General features: G+C 43.7%; 1 protein-coding gene across 6 annotated transcripts in view; it reads right to left on the bottom strand.

Moving 5' to 3' along the window:
- CAMSAP1 (calmodulin regulated spectrin associated protein 1) overlaps window positions 1-20,297 on the bottom strand; it is a 94,004-nt gene that overhangs the window by 47,787 nt on the left and 25,920 nt on the right. For 2 of the 6 annotated variants that reach the window (XM_012445205.3, XM_012445208.3), the window contains 4 exons: window positions 18,412-18,674; window positions 17,251-17,412; window positions 2,886-2,966; window positions 224-283 (listed from right to left, as the gene is read on the bottom strand). In XM_012445205.3, the coding sequence (XP_012300628.2) occupies window positions 224-283; window positions 2,886-2,966; window positions 17,251-17,412; window positions 18,412-18,674 (566 nt within the window). Of the gene's footprint in view, window positions 1-218; window positions 284-2,885; window positions 2,967-5,297; window positions 5,376-17,250; window positions 17,413-18,411; window positions 18,675-20,297 lie in introns of those variants that run through there. The other 4 variants (XM_021671437.2, XM_021671440.2, XM_064366094.1 and 1 more) reach the window with 4 other exon arrangements.

Genomic DNA, 20,297 nt, shown 5'->3' with positions numbered 1-20,297 from the left:
TTGAGGAAAAATTGTCTAAAATCAAGAATTTCAAGTTGTTACGTCAGTAAGTACATCGTGTAATCAATATTGATGCTGCGCAAAAAAACATTTGTAACACAGTCTCTTAAATTTAGCAATAAGGCTTATTTTATGTCAATGAAATATGTTTCGGCACACACTTTAACTTGTTTCTCGGAGCCCACAGCACACTCTACAAAACGTGACCCTCCTCATACTGTACCACGCGTGCAAACTCCACGGGTTCCAGCATGCAGTGCACCACAGCATGCGCCAGGCCAGGCTTCCACACAGACAGCAGACACGTGAGGGGTGGCCACAGGCATGCGGGAAAGCACATGGTTTCTTGATTAAAGATGGATGGGGTGGGCTTATGGGCAGGCGAAACACTCCTGAACTACAAGAGTCCAGGGAACTTGTATAGTTGCCTTGCAAATCAGGTGTTTTGAACCTCTAGGCTGTAAATTGTTGAGGTAAGACCTCTAAACCTGTCCGTCTTTACCAGGCCTTTCCACACTTCTCCTCACTGGCCTATTTACTCAATACTGTGGTCGGCAGTTAGGATTATGAACTATCTAACAAAAAACTTTAAGGGACCCACCGCTCTTGGTAACATGTTTCTGTTTTTATAAAACTCTCATGTGAAACCTCACTTCCTGTAGGACAGCTGAAGTCTGGGAGCCCTTGACTAAATCACATAAATGCTCATTTAATATTGAGCTCTTCAATCTTCAGGATTCAAAAAGTTAAAAGCTCTATATTGATTTAAAATGCTTTCTTCTTCTTTCTTATTAATATATTTCAAGAGAAGCAAAATGACCTGTGAGCTCCACAACAGAATCTACCACTGCTCAAACAAGCCCTGCCTCCCAGCTTACTCCCACTGCTATCGCCTCGAGGACAGACTTCAAAGGAAAATCGGGGCCCAATAATGACACTGAAGGACACAGGCAGGTAGTGGAGTATGCATAAAGCCGTCTGCAAGTTCTGCGTCCAAAAGTTCCCGAGAAAGGCACCGCTGGCACCACACACTCTCCCCCGGGGCCAGCTAACAAACTGGCTCCGCTTCCAGAATGGGCCACCAGGTGGGGCACAACTAGGGCTGGAAAACGAAATACTGTTTCACCTTTCTATGTGAAAATTCACATTTCACTCCAGAAAGCCTGTGGCCAGGCTGATCTAACTCAGACCATCGCCTGGGAATAAGGAAATGCCCCTTCCCCTCTCCGTGCAGGCCAAGGCAGCAGGAGTGGCTGCAACACCCAAGGAGAAGAGAGGAATCTGAAACGCTGGTGAAAGCCCCTCTCCGCAGCCCTCCAGTCCCGGCCCACCAGGTGTATCATCCGCATACCTGGACCACTCAGCTGATGGCTCCTAACAGATGTCATGTTAAATACCACAGTCAGGCAAGGCAACATCAGAAAGAACAAAATATACAGAGTAACTTGGGCAACTAGACCACTTCTGAGTCCCTCTGTATCCATCACAAAAGAGAACGCCCTCTCTCATTATGTGCATGTTGATCACTTAAAGAAATAACTAGGAAACTGGGCGAAATGTAACTTAGAGTTCCAAAGTGCCATATTACAAGGCCTATTTGGCTCAGAATCAGGCCAACGCTTGTACTACATAAATAATCCCAAGGTGGACATTTAAACAAACAAAATAAAACAGTTTTGGGTGCGAGCAATTTTTAATGGAAGCAAGTGACTGCGACAGGATGGCTCTGTAGATGGCAGCTGGAGGCTCAAGGTTCACTTACAGGCACTAACTTCCAATACCACTTGGAGGGAGACTGCTCAGGAAGCGAGAAAAGGAAGGCAGGAGAGGAGCATCAGCAGAGCAGGTCCACGTGTGGACGAGGTAACACACACTTCCCCACGGCGTTTACACAGCAGAGGCGGGAGAGCCTCTGGTAAGCAAAGTCTTCCAAGGGTACGTGGCCATAGGCATGGTGTATTAGCAGATGATCAAAGTGGAAGGTCACGAGTCACCTCCACAACACTATTCTTTGCAGTAGCAAAGAATACTTCGGAAACTTGGTATGGGCTGGCTACCAAAAGGCAAAAAGTCAGCTCTGACGCAGGGAGGTCTAGTGCTTAGTCTGTACCCATGTGTTAAACATGACCATCTGAGGAACGGGGAGGAAGCTCGATGCTTAAGATCCAGATGAGGGAGCCATAGCAGGTGGCCTGACACACCGCTCACCCAGCTAACAAATGCATGGCCAGGGGCCAGTGCGGCTGGAGGGAGAAGACAGAACAGGGGAAGGCTGCACACTGCCCTCCAATGGCAAGGCCTTATAGATGGTCGGACTGCATCTTGCGTGCACTGAACTGAGTGAATTCAGTCACACATGTGCTTACAAAAGAGAAAATAATGTCAGAGGAAGAAAACAACTAATGACTGGAAGGTGCAGCATGGCCATCATGCCACTTCAGTAGACATGTAGGGTCCATTCACCAGAATCATGGCACAGGGACACAGATACCCCACCAGCTACACTGCACCTCATGGGCCATTTAAGGACTTTTCGAGGGCATCTTTAGCAATAGGCAATTTTCCCCTTGTTTGTTGACTTGTGGAAGCTAGCGCCCAGGTGGGACCTATGTCCCTCACTCCTGAGCTTCCCAATTCCCCCAAAATGCCCTCACCCACCATAAAGTGCAATGCAAAACACCCCTTCCAAGGGAGAGATGGGGGACAGGCTGCCGTGGTCACCTCTCACTGAGGTGTGGAGAATCAGCCCACCAGGTGAATCCAAGAGACTAGCTGCTGCTTTGGTGAGTAAAAATAGAGAATAAGCAAACAGTAGGAACAGAAGTCTTTAGAATTGGGCCAACATTAACTTAGTGCGTTCTGGAAGAATTAAATTTACCCTTTACCTTTTGATGAGCTGGACTTTCCAATAACTGTTGTTTTAATTTAACTTCTTTCTCTGTTATCTCTCTCATTTTAAGATTTACCTAAAGTAGAAGAGAAAGGCATTAAAAAGGTAATCGCTGTCCTGCACAGGTCTCAGTATCTCCACAGTTATCACCCAGACACCCCCACTTCACCTGATTTGCCTCTGACTCCTAGACATAGGTATTGTTTAAGCCAGTTACACGGATTCCACATGATCCACAAGGTCCGCCTGCCACCACCAGGAAAGCACCTGCCACCACCCCCACGCCCACCCCAATGCCAGTGCAGTGCTCCCCTCACCCGCCACTGCAGGACAGAGTCACTACACCTTGGTACTGGTGACTCACCAAACTACTGTTAAACAGATAAGCTTCTCCAACACCAACAGCAAATGCCACTTACAAAACAGTCTGGTTGAGACACCTCACTAAAGAGCCTAACTTGTGACAGAATAGGTCACAAAAAAATCCCTGACCATACAAAATCAGACCAAATAAAATTTAATTATAAAAGTGTAACTATACACCCCTTAAAAATACAACTTCTTAGAAATTTAAGTATTCTCTCCTATAATTATTAACTCAATATCAAAACTGCAATTATAAAATATCATGGAGAAAAACACACAGCAGTGCTTCAGGGGATATGGTAGAAGCCATGAAACGAAAAGGCACAGAGCTGAATGCTTCGTCATCAAATCATACAGACAACGGAGTCCACCACGCGTATCAAATCAGAAGAACGAAAAAGTATTTTTAAAACTAAAAAATAGATGAAGAAAAATATCAATATAGATAATGTCAAGTTCAATCAGTGAGAAGGTATATTCTCACTGATATAAAAAAAGGATATTTAATCCACAACCAAATTTTGTATGCATGATTAAGAGTCCTTTGCAAAGGACGAGTGTGGCAGCTCATACCTATAATCCGAGCTACTCAGAAGACTGACGCATGAAGATCACTTGAGCCCAAAAACTGGAGGCCAGCCTGGGCAACACAGCAAGACCCTGTCTCTTAAAAAAAAAAAAAAAAAAGTTCTTTGGAAAATCTAATCAAGAAGATGAATGATAATACAATACATAACATAAAACAAATAGTCATATTTTTGGAGGGAAGTCAAAACCACTAAAAAAGCACTGTGTAAAAACACACCCTTCTTAAAATGTAAATTAATTTGAAATTTTTAATGAAACATACATTTCAAAAAAATATATAATTACAAATTACCAAAAAAAAATCAAGAAGACTAAACATGGTAAATCAAACATCTGCTTGTCACTCTGATCCCTACGAAAATCACACGGAAAACAGAATTTAAAAGCTGAAAATACACAGGACAAAGCAAGGGAAAGCTGCATAGAACAGAGCCAGCGCAGCTCCAGTGCTGGGGAAGAGATGCCAGGCAGGGCCTGCAAACACCCCAAGACGCCTCCCAGCCTCAGAGCAGAGACAAGGCTGCAGGCAAGACAATGGCTCAAAGTCAGTGACTAAAAAAGCTGGAGCAAGAACTGTCAGCCCAGTCCCACCTCACCCCATAGAGGCAGCCCAGCAGCACAACAGAATGGAGCTGTATTTCCATCTGAAAGAAAATTCTGTCAATCTAGAATTTTATATCCAGCCATATCTTTGGAAAATGAAAGCAAAATAATATCTTTTTCAAAAAAGCAAAAGCTGAGAGACTTCAGTAGAACTGCCTGTAAAAAATGCTAAAAGTTGTTTAGGCTGAAGGAAACGATACAGATGGAAAATAATCTTATCAAATCTCTACTCTATAGTACAACTTCTTTTGTGTTCTGTGACCACAAGGTCAGCAGGCACAGAGCACCTCTCTTGTGGACCAAATGACAAGTGACCTCAGGACATGTACCTGTGCAGCTGAGTTACAAGCTGAACCACGAACAAACCAGTTATTCACATTTGCAAACATATTAAGACATCGTCTCAAAACCAAAGAAGTGTTGTTGTGTTTTTTTAAATGAATGTCTGTCACTTAAGGAAAACTACTTGTTTCCAGTAGTAAAATCTGAATTTCAGAAAAAATTTAAATTTTGGAAAACTTGTTTCTGCCACCAAAAGCTGGATAACTTCCTAATATGTAAAGGCTTTTCTGATGAGATTGGTGATATTAATGAATGTAAGTTTTGATGCTGTATCATGAAATGTGACAACATTTGGAAGATCGACATATCTCAGTGAAACAATTTTCTAAATGACCAAAGTATGAAGCTGCAAAACCCTGCGTGGGTAAAAGGTCCATGAAAGCTCACTGATCTAGTACCCAAAATCTATAAAAGAACCAAAAAAAGACAATCCAATTTTTAAAGGGGCAAAGGGTATGAATAAATATTCCTCCAAAGAAGATATACAGCCAGGCACGGTGGCTCACACCTGTAATCCCAGCACTTTGAGGGGCCGAAGCAGGTGGATCGCTTGAGCTCAGGAGTTCGAGACCAGCCTGGGCAACATGATGAAGTCCCATCTCTACAAAAAAATACAAAAATTAGCCAGGCATGGTGGAAAATGCCTGCAGTCCCAGCTACTTGGGTGGCTGAGGCAGGAGAATCACTTGAGCCCAGGAGGTCAAGGCTGCAGTGAGCCTGTTCGTACCACTGCACTCCAGCCTCGGTGACAGAGGAAGACCCTGTCTAAAAAAAAAAAAAATATATACACACACACACACGGTCCATGAGCAAATAAAAAGAGGCTCCTTAGGGAAATGCAAATCAAAACCACAATGAGATGCCACTTCATATCCTCTTGGATAGCTATTTAAAAAGGAAAAAAAAGGAGGGGCCAGGTGTGGTGGCTCACACCTGTAATCTCAGCACTTTGGGAGGCCAAGGTGGGTGGATTTCTTTAAGTCAGGAGTTCGAGACCAGTCAGGCAAACATGGTGAAACTCCGTATCTACTAAAACTACAAAAATTAGCCAGGCATGGTGGCGGGCGCCTGTAATTCCAGCTACTTGAGAAGCTGAGGCAGGAGAATCGCTTGAACCTAGGAGGCAGAGGTTGCAGTGAGCCAAGATCGCCCCCACTGCACTCCAGCCTGGGCGACAGAGCAAGAGACCGTCTCAAAAAAAAAAAAAGCCAGAAAATAACAAATGTCAACAAGGATGGTTAGCAAGGATGGGGAAAACTAGAACCCTCAGATGCAGCTAGAGGGAATGTAAAATGGCACAGCTGCTATGGAGGACAGTCTGGAAGTTCCTCAAAAAGCTAAACACAGAATTAACACACGACCCAGGAATTCTACCCCAGGTACATACCCAAGAAAAATGAAAACATATATTCACACAGGAAACTTGTGCACGAATAGCAGCATTATTCACAATAGCCAAGACGCAGAAATACCACAAATGCCCATGAATTGATGCGCGAGCAAACAAAATGAGGTGTAAGCACACAGTGGAACGTCACTCATATAAAGAGGAACGAAACACTGGCACTGCTACAACATGGATGAACCCTGGAAACACGCTCCATGAAAGTTGCCAGGCACTAAAAATCACATACTGCACTTCAGCATGGGCAACAGAGAGAGACTCCATCTCAAAAAAAAAAAAAAGTGCTGGAATTAGCCAGTGATGATCACTGTAAAGCTGATACGGTTTGGCTATGTCCCCACTCAAATCTCATCTCAAACTGTAATCCCCATAATTCCCACATGTTGAGGGAGGAACGAGATGGGAGTTGACTAGATCATGGGGAAGTTTTCCCCATGTTGTTCTCGTGATAGTGAGTGAGGGCTCATGAGATCCGATGGTTTATAAGGCAGTTTTCCCTTTTCTTGCTCGCTCTCTCATGCCTGCCGCCATGTAAGACGTGCCTCTTCCCCTTCCATCATGATTGTTAAGTTTCCTGAGGAATACCCAGTCATGTGGAACTGAGTCAATTTAACCTCTTTTCTTTATAAATTACCCAGTCTTAGGCAGTTTGTTAAGCAGTGTGAAAACAGACTAACACAACAGTCTGATGGATATATTAAAAATCACTGACTAGGCTAGGCACAGTAGCTCACATCTGTAATCCCAGCACTTTGGGAGGCCAAGGCGGGTGGATTATTTGAAGCCAAGATATCAAGACAATCCTGGTCAACGTGGTAAAACCCAGTCTCTACAAAAAATTTAAAAACTATCCAGGCACAGTAGCACACACTTGTAATCCCAGTTACTCAGGAGGCTAAGGCAGGAGAATCCTTTGAACCCAGGAGGCAGAGGTGGCAGTGAGCCAAGGTCATGCCACTGCACTCCAGCCTAGGTGACAGGGCCAGAGTCTGTCTCTCCAAAAAAAAAAAAAAAAAAAAAAAAAATCCACTGACTAGTACACTTTAACAATAGTGACGTTTATGGCAAACATTGATAGATTAAAATTTTCTTTAAAAGTTCAGCAGGATGCACTGGCTCACACCTGTAATCCCAGCACTTTGGGAGACCAAGGCAGAAAGCTTGCTTAAGGCCAGGTGTTTGAGAAGAACAGCCTAGCCTACACAGCAAGACCCCATCTCTACCAAAAAAAAAAAAAAAAAAAAAAGGTCTAAGTTATCTGAGGTCCACAACAATTTTTAAGAGTACAAAGAGGTCCTGACACCAAAATGTGTAAAACTCTTGATGTATGCAAAGGAATTCAGAACAAAAATGAAAATTATGTGGATAAATACTAATGACTTTTGTTTTCAATTTTTAAATACTTTATATATATATATATCTCATTGCGTTTTGGGTTTTGGGGTACATGTGAAGAACATGCAAGATTGTTGCATAGGTACATATATGGCAATGTGGTTTGCTGCCTTCCTCCCCATCACCTATATCTGGCATTTCTCCCCAATTTTTAAATACTTTAAATGATAAAAGAAAGCCAAAACAGCACACAGCTGGGGTTGCAGTAAAATGAATGAAACAGTGACACAAAGGTCAGTGAGGAAAAGGTGTGTCTTCTGCTATTTGTGCATCACTCTGACTTGCAGGCAGCCTGTGATGGTCTCAAGATGAAGACAGTAACCCTAAAGCAAACCCTACAAAATGCCGGAGGATAAAAGGGAGTACTAAAAAATATCCAAAATAAGCCTTAAAAGAGGGAAAGAAAAGAGATAAACAGAAACAAACTAGATGGTAAAACCAAGCCTTATGGATAATCACATTAAATGCAATTGGTCTAAATACTCCAACAATAAGGCAGAGATTGTCAGATGAATAAAAAAGCAAGAGCAACTATAGGGCATCTACAAGAAATTCACTTTAAAGAGAAAGACAACGAGGTTAAAAGTGAAAGGAACGAAACAGATTCACCACGCAGCCACTATTCACAAGCACTCTTGAATAGCCATATCCACATTAAAGGAAGTAGACTTTTGGGGCAAGTGATAAAAAGAGAAAGACATCTCATAATGACAGAAGGGTTAATTCATCAATTAATATCCAAAACTTGGATATGTGTAAACATAACAGACTTTGAAAATACACAGAGCAAAAACTGACAGAACCAAAAGGTGGGTTACAAGCGTACAGCTCAGGACTTCCACTCTCTTTTCAGATCAACCTACTAACAGGACCAAAGACAGGAAAACACTGAAGGAAGGAGACACAAACACCACCACCAACCAATCTGAACCGACACTGAGAACACTCTACCTTCAAACAGCACAATACATATTCTTTTTTTTTTTTTTTTTTTTTTGAGACAGAGTCTTGCTCTGTCGCCCAGGCTGGAGTGCAGTGGTGCAATCTCGGCTCACTACAACCTCTGCCTCCCAGGTTCAAGCAATTCTCTGCCTCAGCCTCCCAGATAGCTGGGATTACAAGTGCCCACCACCATGCCTGGCTAATTTTTTTGTATTTTTAGTAGAGACAGGGTTTCACCATCTTGGCCAGGCTGGTCTTGAACTTCTGACCTTGTGATCTACCCACCTCAGCCTCCCAAAGTGCTGGGATTACAGGTATGAGCCACTATGCCCAGCCAAAATACATACTCTTTTCAAATGTATATTAAACATTCTGCAATGTAAGGTACATGGCAGACCCTAAGTCCCAATGAACTTAGAAGGATGAAAATCACACAGAGTATGTTCCCTGGCAACAGAATTAAACCAGAAATCACAACACAAAAAGCTATCTAGAACCTCTCTTTAAGTATTTAGAAATTAAACATCTGACTTCTAGATAACAAAGTGATAAAACAAGAATCCACAGAGGAAACAAAATATTTTAAAGAGAATGATTAAAAACACGCCTATAAAAACATATAACGCACAGCTAAAGTGTTGCTTAGCAACGAATCGACAGCTTTAAATGCCTGTCTTAAAAATGAAAAAAGGCTTCAATTACTAACTCCCCCCCTTAAAAAACTAGATAAGGAGAACAAATTAAACCCAAAATAAATATGAAATAATAATAAAGGTAAAAGGAAATTAAGTATTAAATAGAAAAAATAAAAACTAAAAGCAGATTTTTTAGAAGACTAATGAAGTTGATAAATCAGACTAATCAAGGGAAAGAAAAATAAAAGAAATTGCCAACATCAGGAAACAAACAGGACATTATCACTACAGATCGCAGGTATATTAAAAGGAAAATAAAGAAATACAAACCTTATGCCAATAAATTCAATTACTTAAAATTGACAAATCCTTTGAAAGTCATATATTACCAAAGCTGACACAATGCTAAATGGAAAATTTATTATTATATGTATATTAAAGAAATTAAATTCATAATTAAAATCTTCTCACTAAGAAAACTCCAGTCTCGTACTGCTTTATCAGTGAATTTAATATTTAATTTCCTTTTACCTTATTAATACTTCCCAACTCACTTTTTGAGCCCAACATTACCATGACACCAAAACAACAGAAATACATTATAAGAAAAAAAACTACAGACCAATATCTGCCAAGAACATTGACACAAAAACCATCAACGATGTATTAGCAAATCGAATCCATCAATATATAAAACAAATGATAAACACAACCAGCTTCTATTTGTCCTGGGAATGGAAGGGCTGGTTCAACATTTGAAAATCAATTAACTTAATTCATTGTATCAACAGACTAAAAATGAAAGCCATATAATCATCTCAATAAATACAGAAAAAGCACCTGACAAAATTCAATATGTATTCATGAAAAAAATACCCTAAGCAAACTTAGAATAGAAGGGAACTCCTGGCCAAGTGTCAGAGGCTGAAGCAGATGGATCCTTCGAGCTCAGGAGTTCAAGACCAGCCTGGGCAACATGGCAAAATCCCTCTACAAAAATTACAAATTTTTTTTTAAAAATTAGCTATGCATGGTGGTGTGTGCCTGTAGTCCTAGCTACTCAGGAGACAGAGGCAGGAGGATTGCTTGAGCCCAGGAGGACTAAGCTACAGTGAGCTATGATGGTACCACTGTGCTCCAGCCTGGTCCACAAGGTGAGACCCTGTCTCAAAAAAAGGGGGGTGGGGCACAGGGGCACAGAACTCCTAATAAAGGGCATCTATGAAAAAAATTTACAACCAACATTCATCATTTCAATGGTTAAAACAGTAAATGTTTATTCCCTAAGTAAGTATAAGCAAAAATGTCTTCCTTCACCAATTCTATTCAATATGCTATCAAAGGTCCTAAACAGTGCAATAATCAAAAAAAAAATTATAAGAAAATAAAAAAAAAAAGAAAAAAAGAGAAAGAAAAGAAGAAAAATAAATAAATAAATAAAAAAAGAAAAAAATTATAATTTAAAAAGAGCATACATATTAAATAGTAATACAAATAACTTTATACACAGACAACATGATCTTCTATATAGAAAATCTTAAGGAATTTCCTCAATGCCACCAGAATAAATAAGTTTAGCAAGGTCACAAAATATAAAGTCAATATACAAATTATTAATTACATTTCTACAGACTAGTAGTAACTGGAAAATAAAATTAGGAGAACATCATTTATAATAGAATCCAAAACACAAAAGATACAGAATAAAGTTAAACTATATACAAAACTTAACCCTGAAAAACTATAAAATATGGCTGAGAAAAGCTGTGAAACTGTTAAGTCTACACAAAATAAAGAGATATAGCATGTCTGTGGGCTGGAATATGCAATATTAATTCTCCCTAAAGTCATCTAGCTTCAATACATTCCCAATCAAAATCCCAGTAAGTGTTCTTATAGAAACTGACAAGCCGATTCTACAATTCAGGGTAGGCATGCAAAGGACCTACAATAGTGCAAACTTTTTTTTTGTTTTTCAAAATGGAGTTTCACTCTTGTCTCCCAGGCTGGAGTACAGTGGCATGATCTTGGCTCACTGCAATCTCTGCTTCCCAGGTTCAAGTGATTCTCCTGTCTCAGCCTCCCAAGTAGCTGGGATCACAGGCACGCACCACGATGCCTATCTAATTTTTTGTATTTTAAGTAGAGATGAGGTTTCACCATGTTGGGCAGGCTGGTCTCAAACACCTGACCTCAAGTGACCCACCTGCCTCGGCCTCCCAAAGTGCTGGAATTACAGGCACGAGCCATCATGCCCAGACGAAAACAATTATTTTTTAATACAAAAGATATGGCTGGAAGACTTAACATTGTCCAATTTCAAGTATTCCTATAAACCAGACACAAAAAGTCAGTGGAACAGAACAGAATCCAGAAACAGACTCACATATACTGATTTTCCACAAAGCTGTCAAAGTAATTCAATCAGGAAAGGAAAGGCTCTTCCATAAATGGCTTCAGAACTGCTACCTATATGAAGAAAAAAGTGAATCGCCACCCTTCCTTCACATCATTCATAAAAATGAACTCCAAGTGGGTCAGAGAGGCAAATGTAAGAGCTAAAATAATAAAACTTCCAGAAGAAAACACAGGAGAAACTCCTCACAACCTCGGAGTAGGTCAAGATTTCTTCCTAAAACACAAAAGGACAAACCATAAAAGGAAACAGTGATAAACTGGGCTACAAAGAAAACTTTAAAAGCCTTTGCTTTTTTTTTTGAAACATAGTCTTGCTCTGTCACCCAGACTGAAGTGCAGTGGTGTGATCTCAGCTCACTGCAACCTCCACTTCCCAGGTTCAAGTGATTCTCCTGCCTCAGCCTCCTGAGTAGCTGGGATTACAGGCACCTACCACCACACCTGGCTGATTTTTGTACTTTTAGTAGAGACGGGGTTTCACCACTTTTGGCCAGGCTGGTCTTGAATTCCTGATCTCAGGCGATCTGCCCGCCCTTGGCCTCCCAAAGTGCTGTGATTATAGGCATGAGCCACCACACCCAGCCAAACTTTGCTTTTTGACAGACGCTGCTAAGAAAACAAAGAGATGGCCAACCTGGGAGATCTTCACAATATACACATCTGACAAGGCACATGATTCCCAAATCTATTTCTAAAAACTTGTAACTTGATAAGACAACACAATTAAAAATTGGGCAAAATATCTGAAAAAGCACCTCACAAAAGAATATAGAGAAGCATCTTTACCCATTAGGAAAACATGCATTAAAACGACAATGAGAAACAGTTACACATCCACTCAAATGGCTAAAGCAAAAAGACGGACTATAACAAGTGTTGACAAAAGTACAGAGCAACTGGAATTCTATCTTGCTAGCGGGAGTTCTAAATGGTACACTCATTGGAAAACGTTTTGGCAGTTTACTCTGAAGACTGAACTTACACAGACTTATATTAAGTTATATAAACTTATCACATGACCCAGTGATTCTATTTCTACATTTTTACTTCTACATTTTATAAGAAATAAAACTATGGCTAGGTGCGGTAGCTCACGCCTGTAATCCCAGCACTTTGGGAAGCCGAGATGGGTGGATCATCTGAGGTTAGGAGTTCAAGACTACCCTGGCCAACATGGTGAAATACCTTCTCGACTAAAAATATAAAAATCAGCCAGGCATGGTGGCGGTCGTCTGTAATCTCAGCTGCTCGGAAGGCTGAGGCAGGAGAATCACTTGAACCCCAGAGGCGAAGGTTGCAGTTGAGTTGAGACCACACCACTACCCTTTCGGTTACACAGTGAGACTATGTCTAAGAAAAAAAGAAAAGAAAAATACATCTGTACATAAATGTCTCTAGTAGCTTTATTCAAAATAGGCAAAAACTGAAAACAACCCAAGTGTCCATCAACAGATGGAGAGAGAAACGAATTACGGTATATTCACACGATGGAACTCTACCAAACACCAATAGAACTTCTGATAGATGCAATGTCACGGGTCAATCTCAAAAACATTTTGTTCACTGAAAGAAGCCAAACTGAGGAAGAGTACATACCACACAACTTTACTTTTATCAAAACCTGGGGAAAAAAAAGCAAAACTAATCCACAGTGAAGAAAGCCCATGAGTGAAGATTAACTGTAAAGGATCATGAAAGAGCTTTCTTAGGGAGATGGAAACATTACCTTGATTGTGGTAAATGCTAAACAAATGACTGCTTATCAAAACTCAAGGAAAAAGATCCACTGACTTCATATAAAATATATCTCAGTAGAAAAGACAAAAACAGGCCAGGAGCGGTGGCTTACACCTGTAATCTCACCATTTTGGGAGGCCAAGGCAGGAGAATTGCTTGAGCCCAGTAGTTTGAAACTAGTCTAGGGAATGTAGCAAGACCCCGTCTCTACAAATACATTTTTTTTAATCAACCAGGCATGGTGGTGCATGCATGCAGTCCCAGCTACTCAGAAGGCTGGCGTGGGAGAATCGCTTGAGCCTGGGAGGTCAGGCTGCAGTGAGCCTCGATGACACAACTGCATTCCAGTCTGGGCCACAGAACAAGACTCTGTCTCCAAAAGAAAAAGACGACAACAACTGGCTGGGCATCAATAAAAAATAAAAAGAGCCCCAGCAAGGTGGTTCATGGTGAAACTTCAGAGGACCCAGAAAGGAGGAGAACCTGAGTGAGATCATCCGGGTCACACACAGGATGGGGAACCCGCATGCCAGCAGATTCTTCAGCCTGGAAGAGAGAAGAGAGCTAGGCAACCCCTCTAGGCTGGGGAAAGCACTTCCATCTAGCTACACAATCACCAAGGCAAGATGGAGGAAGGCTCCTGCAGAAGTTGTCTCAGAAATGGTCTTGGAAATGCACAGTGCCAGCCTCTCCTCAGACCAGGAGGAGGCAGGTGAGCGGCCTAGAGCAGAGGTGAAGGGAGGAAAGTCCAGGAGGCAGACACGCAGGTGGCCAGGGCAGCAACCATACAGGCGGGGGCAGGCCAGAGTCCCAGCACGATCCCACAGAGGAGGAGGAACTCAGAGCGTGGCCATTCCCCCACACACCTGCTGCACGGGACGACACAGAGCCAAACCCAAGGAGGAAGGGACCCAGATGTGGGTGTGAAAAGCTGAAATCTGCCCTCAAATGCACCTGCAGAGCAGGCATCTTGGAAACATGGTACATATGCCCAAAGGGAATTCAGACCTTATATACCAAAGAATTGATGCCGGAGAAAAAAACTTACCCTTATGGAAATGATACCAAGATCCCAAAGCTTATTAAGCATGCAGCAATTTCCAGTGGGGAGAAAACTCACCTGTATAGCAAAAGCTTTGGGGCACAGCTCGAAGCCAGTGAAGCATCTGAAAACCCACACTGGAGAGGGCCGAGAAATGCAGCACGGGTGAGAGGGGCTGCTAGGGGAGCTCGAGCTTCCTACACACCCACCATTCATACCAACCAAAAGGTGCTTTGGAAGCATTCAGTTGGCACTGCATCCTGCATCAAGGACTCACCCCGGGAGAAAGTCACATAAGGAGAAACCACTAACGTAAGAGACTTAAATTCATACGGAAATGCCAGGAAAACAGGAAAACATGGAAAACACTGAATACAAGCACAAATAACGCATGAGAAAAAAGAAAAGATCATGAAAACTAAAGCAAGTATTAACTCCAGGAAAAACAAAAGCATGGTACAAGGAAAGGAACGTGAGCCTGACCACAGGAACATCAAGTCTGATCGTGAATGTGCCCAAAGCTGTCAATGCAACCACGGGGAAATGAGGAGGACGGGGAGTGGAGGGTCATGGGAACTCCATCTGTCACAATCCTAAGTCAGTAGATCGTGTCTACAATCAACAAGTCAGGAGCCAGAAACAGTGTATTTCTTTAAAATATGGAGGTAGAAACGAGAATAGCAAAATGATGCCTCTGGGCTACAAGGAGGCCACCTTCCATTTATCTGCAGAGTCCACACACATGGAGGCCAACAGCGGCCTGGGAAATCATTCATAAATGCACAGCAAATATGAGAAGTGGGGCCAAGCAGGGGAAAAAGAAACATACCCTCCTGCCGAAAGAAATACAGGCAAAGATAACAATGATTCACCAGAGAAAGAGGGTAAAGAGTCACACAGATGCTCTATCTTCTAAACTGCAACTGTACCAAGAATTAAGTTTTTCTATGTCTTTACCATAGAAAAAGACACTATTTTCACCTTTCAAATCGGCAAGTAATTTTTAATAATGACCAAGATAGGGAAGACATGGGAAAAGACACCTACACAGACTAATAGGAAAATATTACAATCTTTAGGATCAGATTTGGCAAAAAAAGAAAACAAGCAAACAAAAAAAAAGGCCTTAACTATGAACAACCTTTCCCCTCGCAGGAATGTGGTCTGAAGGAAATCATCGTGGCTGGACAGAGACCACTGCATAGACTGAGAGATCACCTGACCTCCAACAACACCGAGATCCCAGAGGGGCCACAGGGAGTCACTGGAGCAGCTGCCATCGAGTATCTGACCAATGGGCAGAAACCCACCGCACAGTACCATACCAAGTAGAAATGTGGCTGACAAGTTGCAGGCCTATTTAACAAATACGAATAAAGAAAAACTATCAGAGAATGTGAACCATTTTCACAGATGAGATGATGGGTAATTGAGGAAAAATCAACAAAAAAGCTAAAATTTGACTTCTGATCACAGGAAGCTTCTGCTAGGATCCTCAGGCTCCTTTGGAAACGGGCACTAGTCCTGAACACCATTTTTCACAGAATTCTTGCAAGCACTTCCCACATGCATGCTGTCAGGTGAGAGCCAGGGGCGAGTGAGACACGGCGCTCACCACAGGGAGGTGTCCTCCTGGACAGGTAAAGTAGGGCAGAGATTGCACTGGCTGGCACCCAAGTCTGAACTAGGGCCTGGAGGCTCCAGTGAGTCCTAGAAAACCCTGTGGCTTTCTGCCCCTACCTGGACGCAAGGTAAGGAAATGTACGGAGTCTGCCCATTCACCTGGTTCCCCAACCCTGAGCCTGGATAGGAAAACAGCTAAAGAGCTGGGCAACTGTCTTAGAAAAAGTCAAAGCACAAAACTCTGCCAAATCCTGACAAAGACCTGCTTGTCACAGTGATGGAGGGGCCTTCCAGGGAGCCAGCAGATGGAGCACCAGCCTGACTCTGCGTGTGCAAGCTAGATCATCAATAACTCCAAAGAGCTATCCTATGTAAGCTTCTTATTCAGGTCCACCAATACAGCTTCACACAGAGCCACACAATCTCCTAGTTTCTTTGCTGCGTTAATGCACAAACTTAAACACCTTTTTGCAAATCAGGATGCTTACTAACCAAAGGCTCTAGCAAGGTAACCCTATAAATAATCAGACACTACTAAAAATAAACATTCTTTACATATACTGTATTAAAAATTACACTATGAGCTTCTAAATGTAAAAGGAGAAATAGCATTTGGGAAGATGCCATTTTTTTTCTTTTTTTTTTTTTTTTTTTGCATACAGGTGCGCATATGATGAAAATAAAAAGAAATTATTCACTGGCTGGGTGTGGTGGCTCATTACTGTAATCCCAGCACTTTAGGAGCCCAAGGAGGGAGGACTGCTTAAGCCCAGGAGTTCAAGACCAGCCTGGGCAACATAGCGAGACTTCGTCTCTACTAAAAATAAAATTTTTTTTTAAATTAGCCAAGTATAGTAGCATGTGCCTGTGATCCCAGCTACTCAGGAGGCTAAAGCAAAAGGATTACTTGGAGCCTGGGAGGTCAAGGCTGCAGGGAGCCATGACTGTGCCACTGCACTCCAGCCTGGAGGACAGAGTGAAACCCCGTCTCGAAAAAAAAAAAATTTTAAAAGGCCCTTAAAGCATCGATATGTGCTGCGTCTTCAAATGTAAATTCATCACCCTCTACTCTCAGCCTGTGGGAGCAATGCCGGTTGGCTCTGCTTCTTTTTAACTACAGCAGACACATTTCTGGACACAAAATATGACTCATCCCAAATGAAGGGCTGGTCTCAGCATGACAGACAAAGTGTGCTGTTCTCAAGCAAAAAGGGGACTGGCAACAGGGGCAGAGTCACATGCCACGTCTAGGCAGGGCACTCACCTTGTTGATCCAGAACACCATGGCATCCTCGAGGTCGTATGGAAGTTCTTTCGAGGCACTGAACGTTGAGAAGCGCTTGACACTGGCCACCACCTTCTCAATGCTGATCATCTCCACGGTGTAGGCCATCATCAGGGCATCCACCATCGCCATGTGGGCACTCTAGGGGCAGAGGCAGCAGCTGTAACCCCTCAAACCCACCCCTCTTACCAGGTTCTGATGCAGGGAACCTGTTCACACTCAGAATCCTGGCTTAATTTCTTCATCCCTCATCCTTTCAGATCTGAGACCTGCCCTCCCCCTCACCATCACTATTTCAAGCCTGGCATTTCTGGCCAACGAGCCTCAAGCCCATCAGGAACCAGGAGTCCATTCTCAGACAGGCAGGCCAGCCCTGCAGCCTGTGGTGCACTGTCTCGCACTGTCATTTCTTATTTCCTCAACAGCCCTGTGGGACTCCCAGGAAAGGCGGTACTACTCCTCCTACATCATGGCTGTGGGAAGGCAGAGACAGGAAACCTGCCCAGGCCAACCACCCACCCAAAGGGCTGTGGCTCCTCATCCAGAGCTCTGCCTGCCACAGCTGCACTGTGCCTTAGTGCAGCTTCCTCAGATGACACAAGTAACACTCTCTTCACCCACCGCATGGCACCCGCAGTCTCGGCAGCGCCATGGGAATCACCAAACAAAGGCAGTCAGTAGGCACTGAGAATGGCCCTGACCCAGAACGCTCTGGAAAAGGCACATCAGTAGCAAGCCTTCAGAGAAAGATGAGGGTGGGATACTTGGGGGCGAAAAAGGCAGACAGTTATTTTAGCACAAAGTATGCATGAAACAACCTAACAGAATGGGCACAACAATTATATTTCTCATCATCTGTAAAAAGTTTGCCTCAAATATTAATAGGCCTCACTCCAATCAGCATTCAGAGAGCATTCCTAATGAGAAAGCGCTCAATGGAAGCCCTGTTTTCCCCATTCTCCACAACAGTCATGTGCTTTAAAAGAGACGCAGTTTCCTAAGGATCGCCAGTGTCCAACAGCCCGGGTCTCCACCACCTCGCTGCACACCATGTTCACATCATCCATGCCAGGTGCGCCACACGAAGAGGCCATGGCTCCAGAGCCTGGCCCCGGGGGGCAGCCACCGAAGACCACTCACCATCTTTATGGGTGCGCGACTGAGGTCGGACTCCGTCACGGGGGTGTCATCGCTCTCCATCACATAGATCCCTTTCCGGGACAGGGCCTGGATGACAGACTGGTGTCCCTGTAAGGCGGCCACCTGGTCCCCTTTCAGGATGAGGCTGCAGACACGGCAGTACAGCTCACTGGACAGGAGAAGCTTGATAACAGGCGGCTTAATGTGCTCCTGCTCATACTGGTCCACGTAGAAAGGGTCTCTGAGGTCCTCAGGGATGTTATCTAAGACAGGGAGGGGAGGACCAGGTGAGTTGACACACAAGACTCAAACATGTCCTGAGCAGCACCAGGGCAGGGGCGCACGTGGGAGCCCCTTCCAGTGCAACCCCAGACAAAAGGCACAACCAATAAAAGGCACATGGCTGGGTGCAGTGGTGCACGACTGTAGTTCCAGCACTTTGGGAGGCTGAGGCAGGAGGATCGATTGAGACCAAGAGTTCAAGTCTGCAGTGAACTATGACTGTGCCACTGTACTCCAGCCTGGGTAACACAGTAAGACCGAGTCTCAAAAAATTAATTAATTGATTGATTAAATGGGCAACTAACAACATGAAAAGGCTGTGTAGGCTCTTCAATAATTCTGTCATCTTCTATACTGACAAAGGCAACTATAGCATCTCAGATTACTACTATGTGAACACAGAAAACTCAAATCATTTTGTGACCTCCACCACTGTGACCTCAAAGGACGACTGTCCTAACAGCAGTAAGAGGGTAGGCATGGAAGCCCTGAGAGTCTGAGTAGGGCCGAGGGGAAACCAGCATAGGCTAGGGCTGTGCAGTGCCTGGTGACACCAGCAGAGAGGGCATGTGGGCACGGTTGGCATCAGCCTGGGGAGGGACCCCAGTGTCCTCTTTCTGACATGAAAACAGGAGGTGACAACAGAGGCTGAACACCCGTGGTCTTTACAGAAGAGGGAGCCAGGCAGGCGTGGTGCCACTGTAACCATGACAACAACACAGCAGTGGCAATCAGCCTTTATCCATTTTTGGACCAGGCAGCATCAAACTCTTGACATGAACCATGCTATCTAATCTTGCACTGCAGTTCTCTCAAATGAGGACTACCATCCCCACATTACAAACAAGAAACTGAGGCACAGAGAAAGTAAGTTACCTGCCCAAGGCCACAGGAGGCAGAGACCAGCCTGAACCCACACGATCTGATCTGGAGAGCCTACTGTATACCTCCGGCTGCAACACACGCTGCCTCCCATACAAACAGCACCAGGAGCAACATACACATGGGACACCGAATGTGTCACGGCTGGCCTCACCCACTTTTCTAGCCCTGCTGCTGTGCTCCTCACACCGTCTCAAAATGTCAACGGCTGTCCGACCTAAGACGGAGGATGAGGGGCGTCTCGGCAGTCAGATGCATTTGGGAAACATGGAACTCCCAGGCCTTTAACACGCTCCATGCCCAAAGCTCTGCCAGGAGGTGCAGACAGGAGCACTCCCACCTCCAGAAAAGTTTAGAAAGGACTACCATCTCCATAGAACAGCTCATGAAGAAACCCCACCGACACCTAGCGTTGAGACAACCGGTAACACTGGAGATGTTCACAGGGACACTAACAAACCTTGTGCTCAGAACCAAGCTCTCCTAAGTCTCTTGTGCTCAGAGCCAAGCTCTCCTAAGTCTCTTGTGCTCAGAGCCAAGCTCTCCTAAGCTCTACCCCGGGGGAAGAACCAGCTATGGTGACGGTTCCTCACAGCAGCCTTCTCTCTCTCCGTTGGCATCTCTTCTGGCTTCCTTCACTATTTTCCTGAGCCCTGAGTCACTTCATTATGGCCCCGTGGAGTCTGGTCATTTTCCCACAATCTGAGCACCTCACAACTGGT

This window comes from Aotus nancymaae, unplaced genomic scaffold (genome assembly GCF_030222135.1).
Source record: "Aotus nancymaae isolate 86718 unplaced genomic scaffold, 86718_ANA_hifiasm-v0.15.2.pri h1tg000063l, whole genome shotgun sequence".
Taxonomy (NCBI): domain Eukaryota; kingdom Metazoa; phylum Chordata; class Mammalia; order Primates; family Aotidae; genus Aotus; species Aotus nancymaae.
The sequence above is the reverse complement of the archived record's forward strand: the minus strand, read 5'-3'. Positions and strand labels throughout refer to the sequence as shown.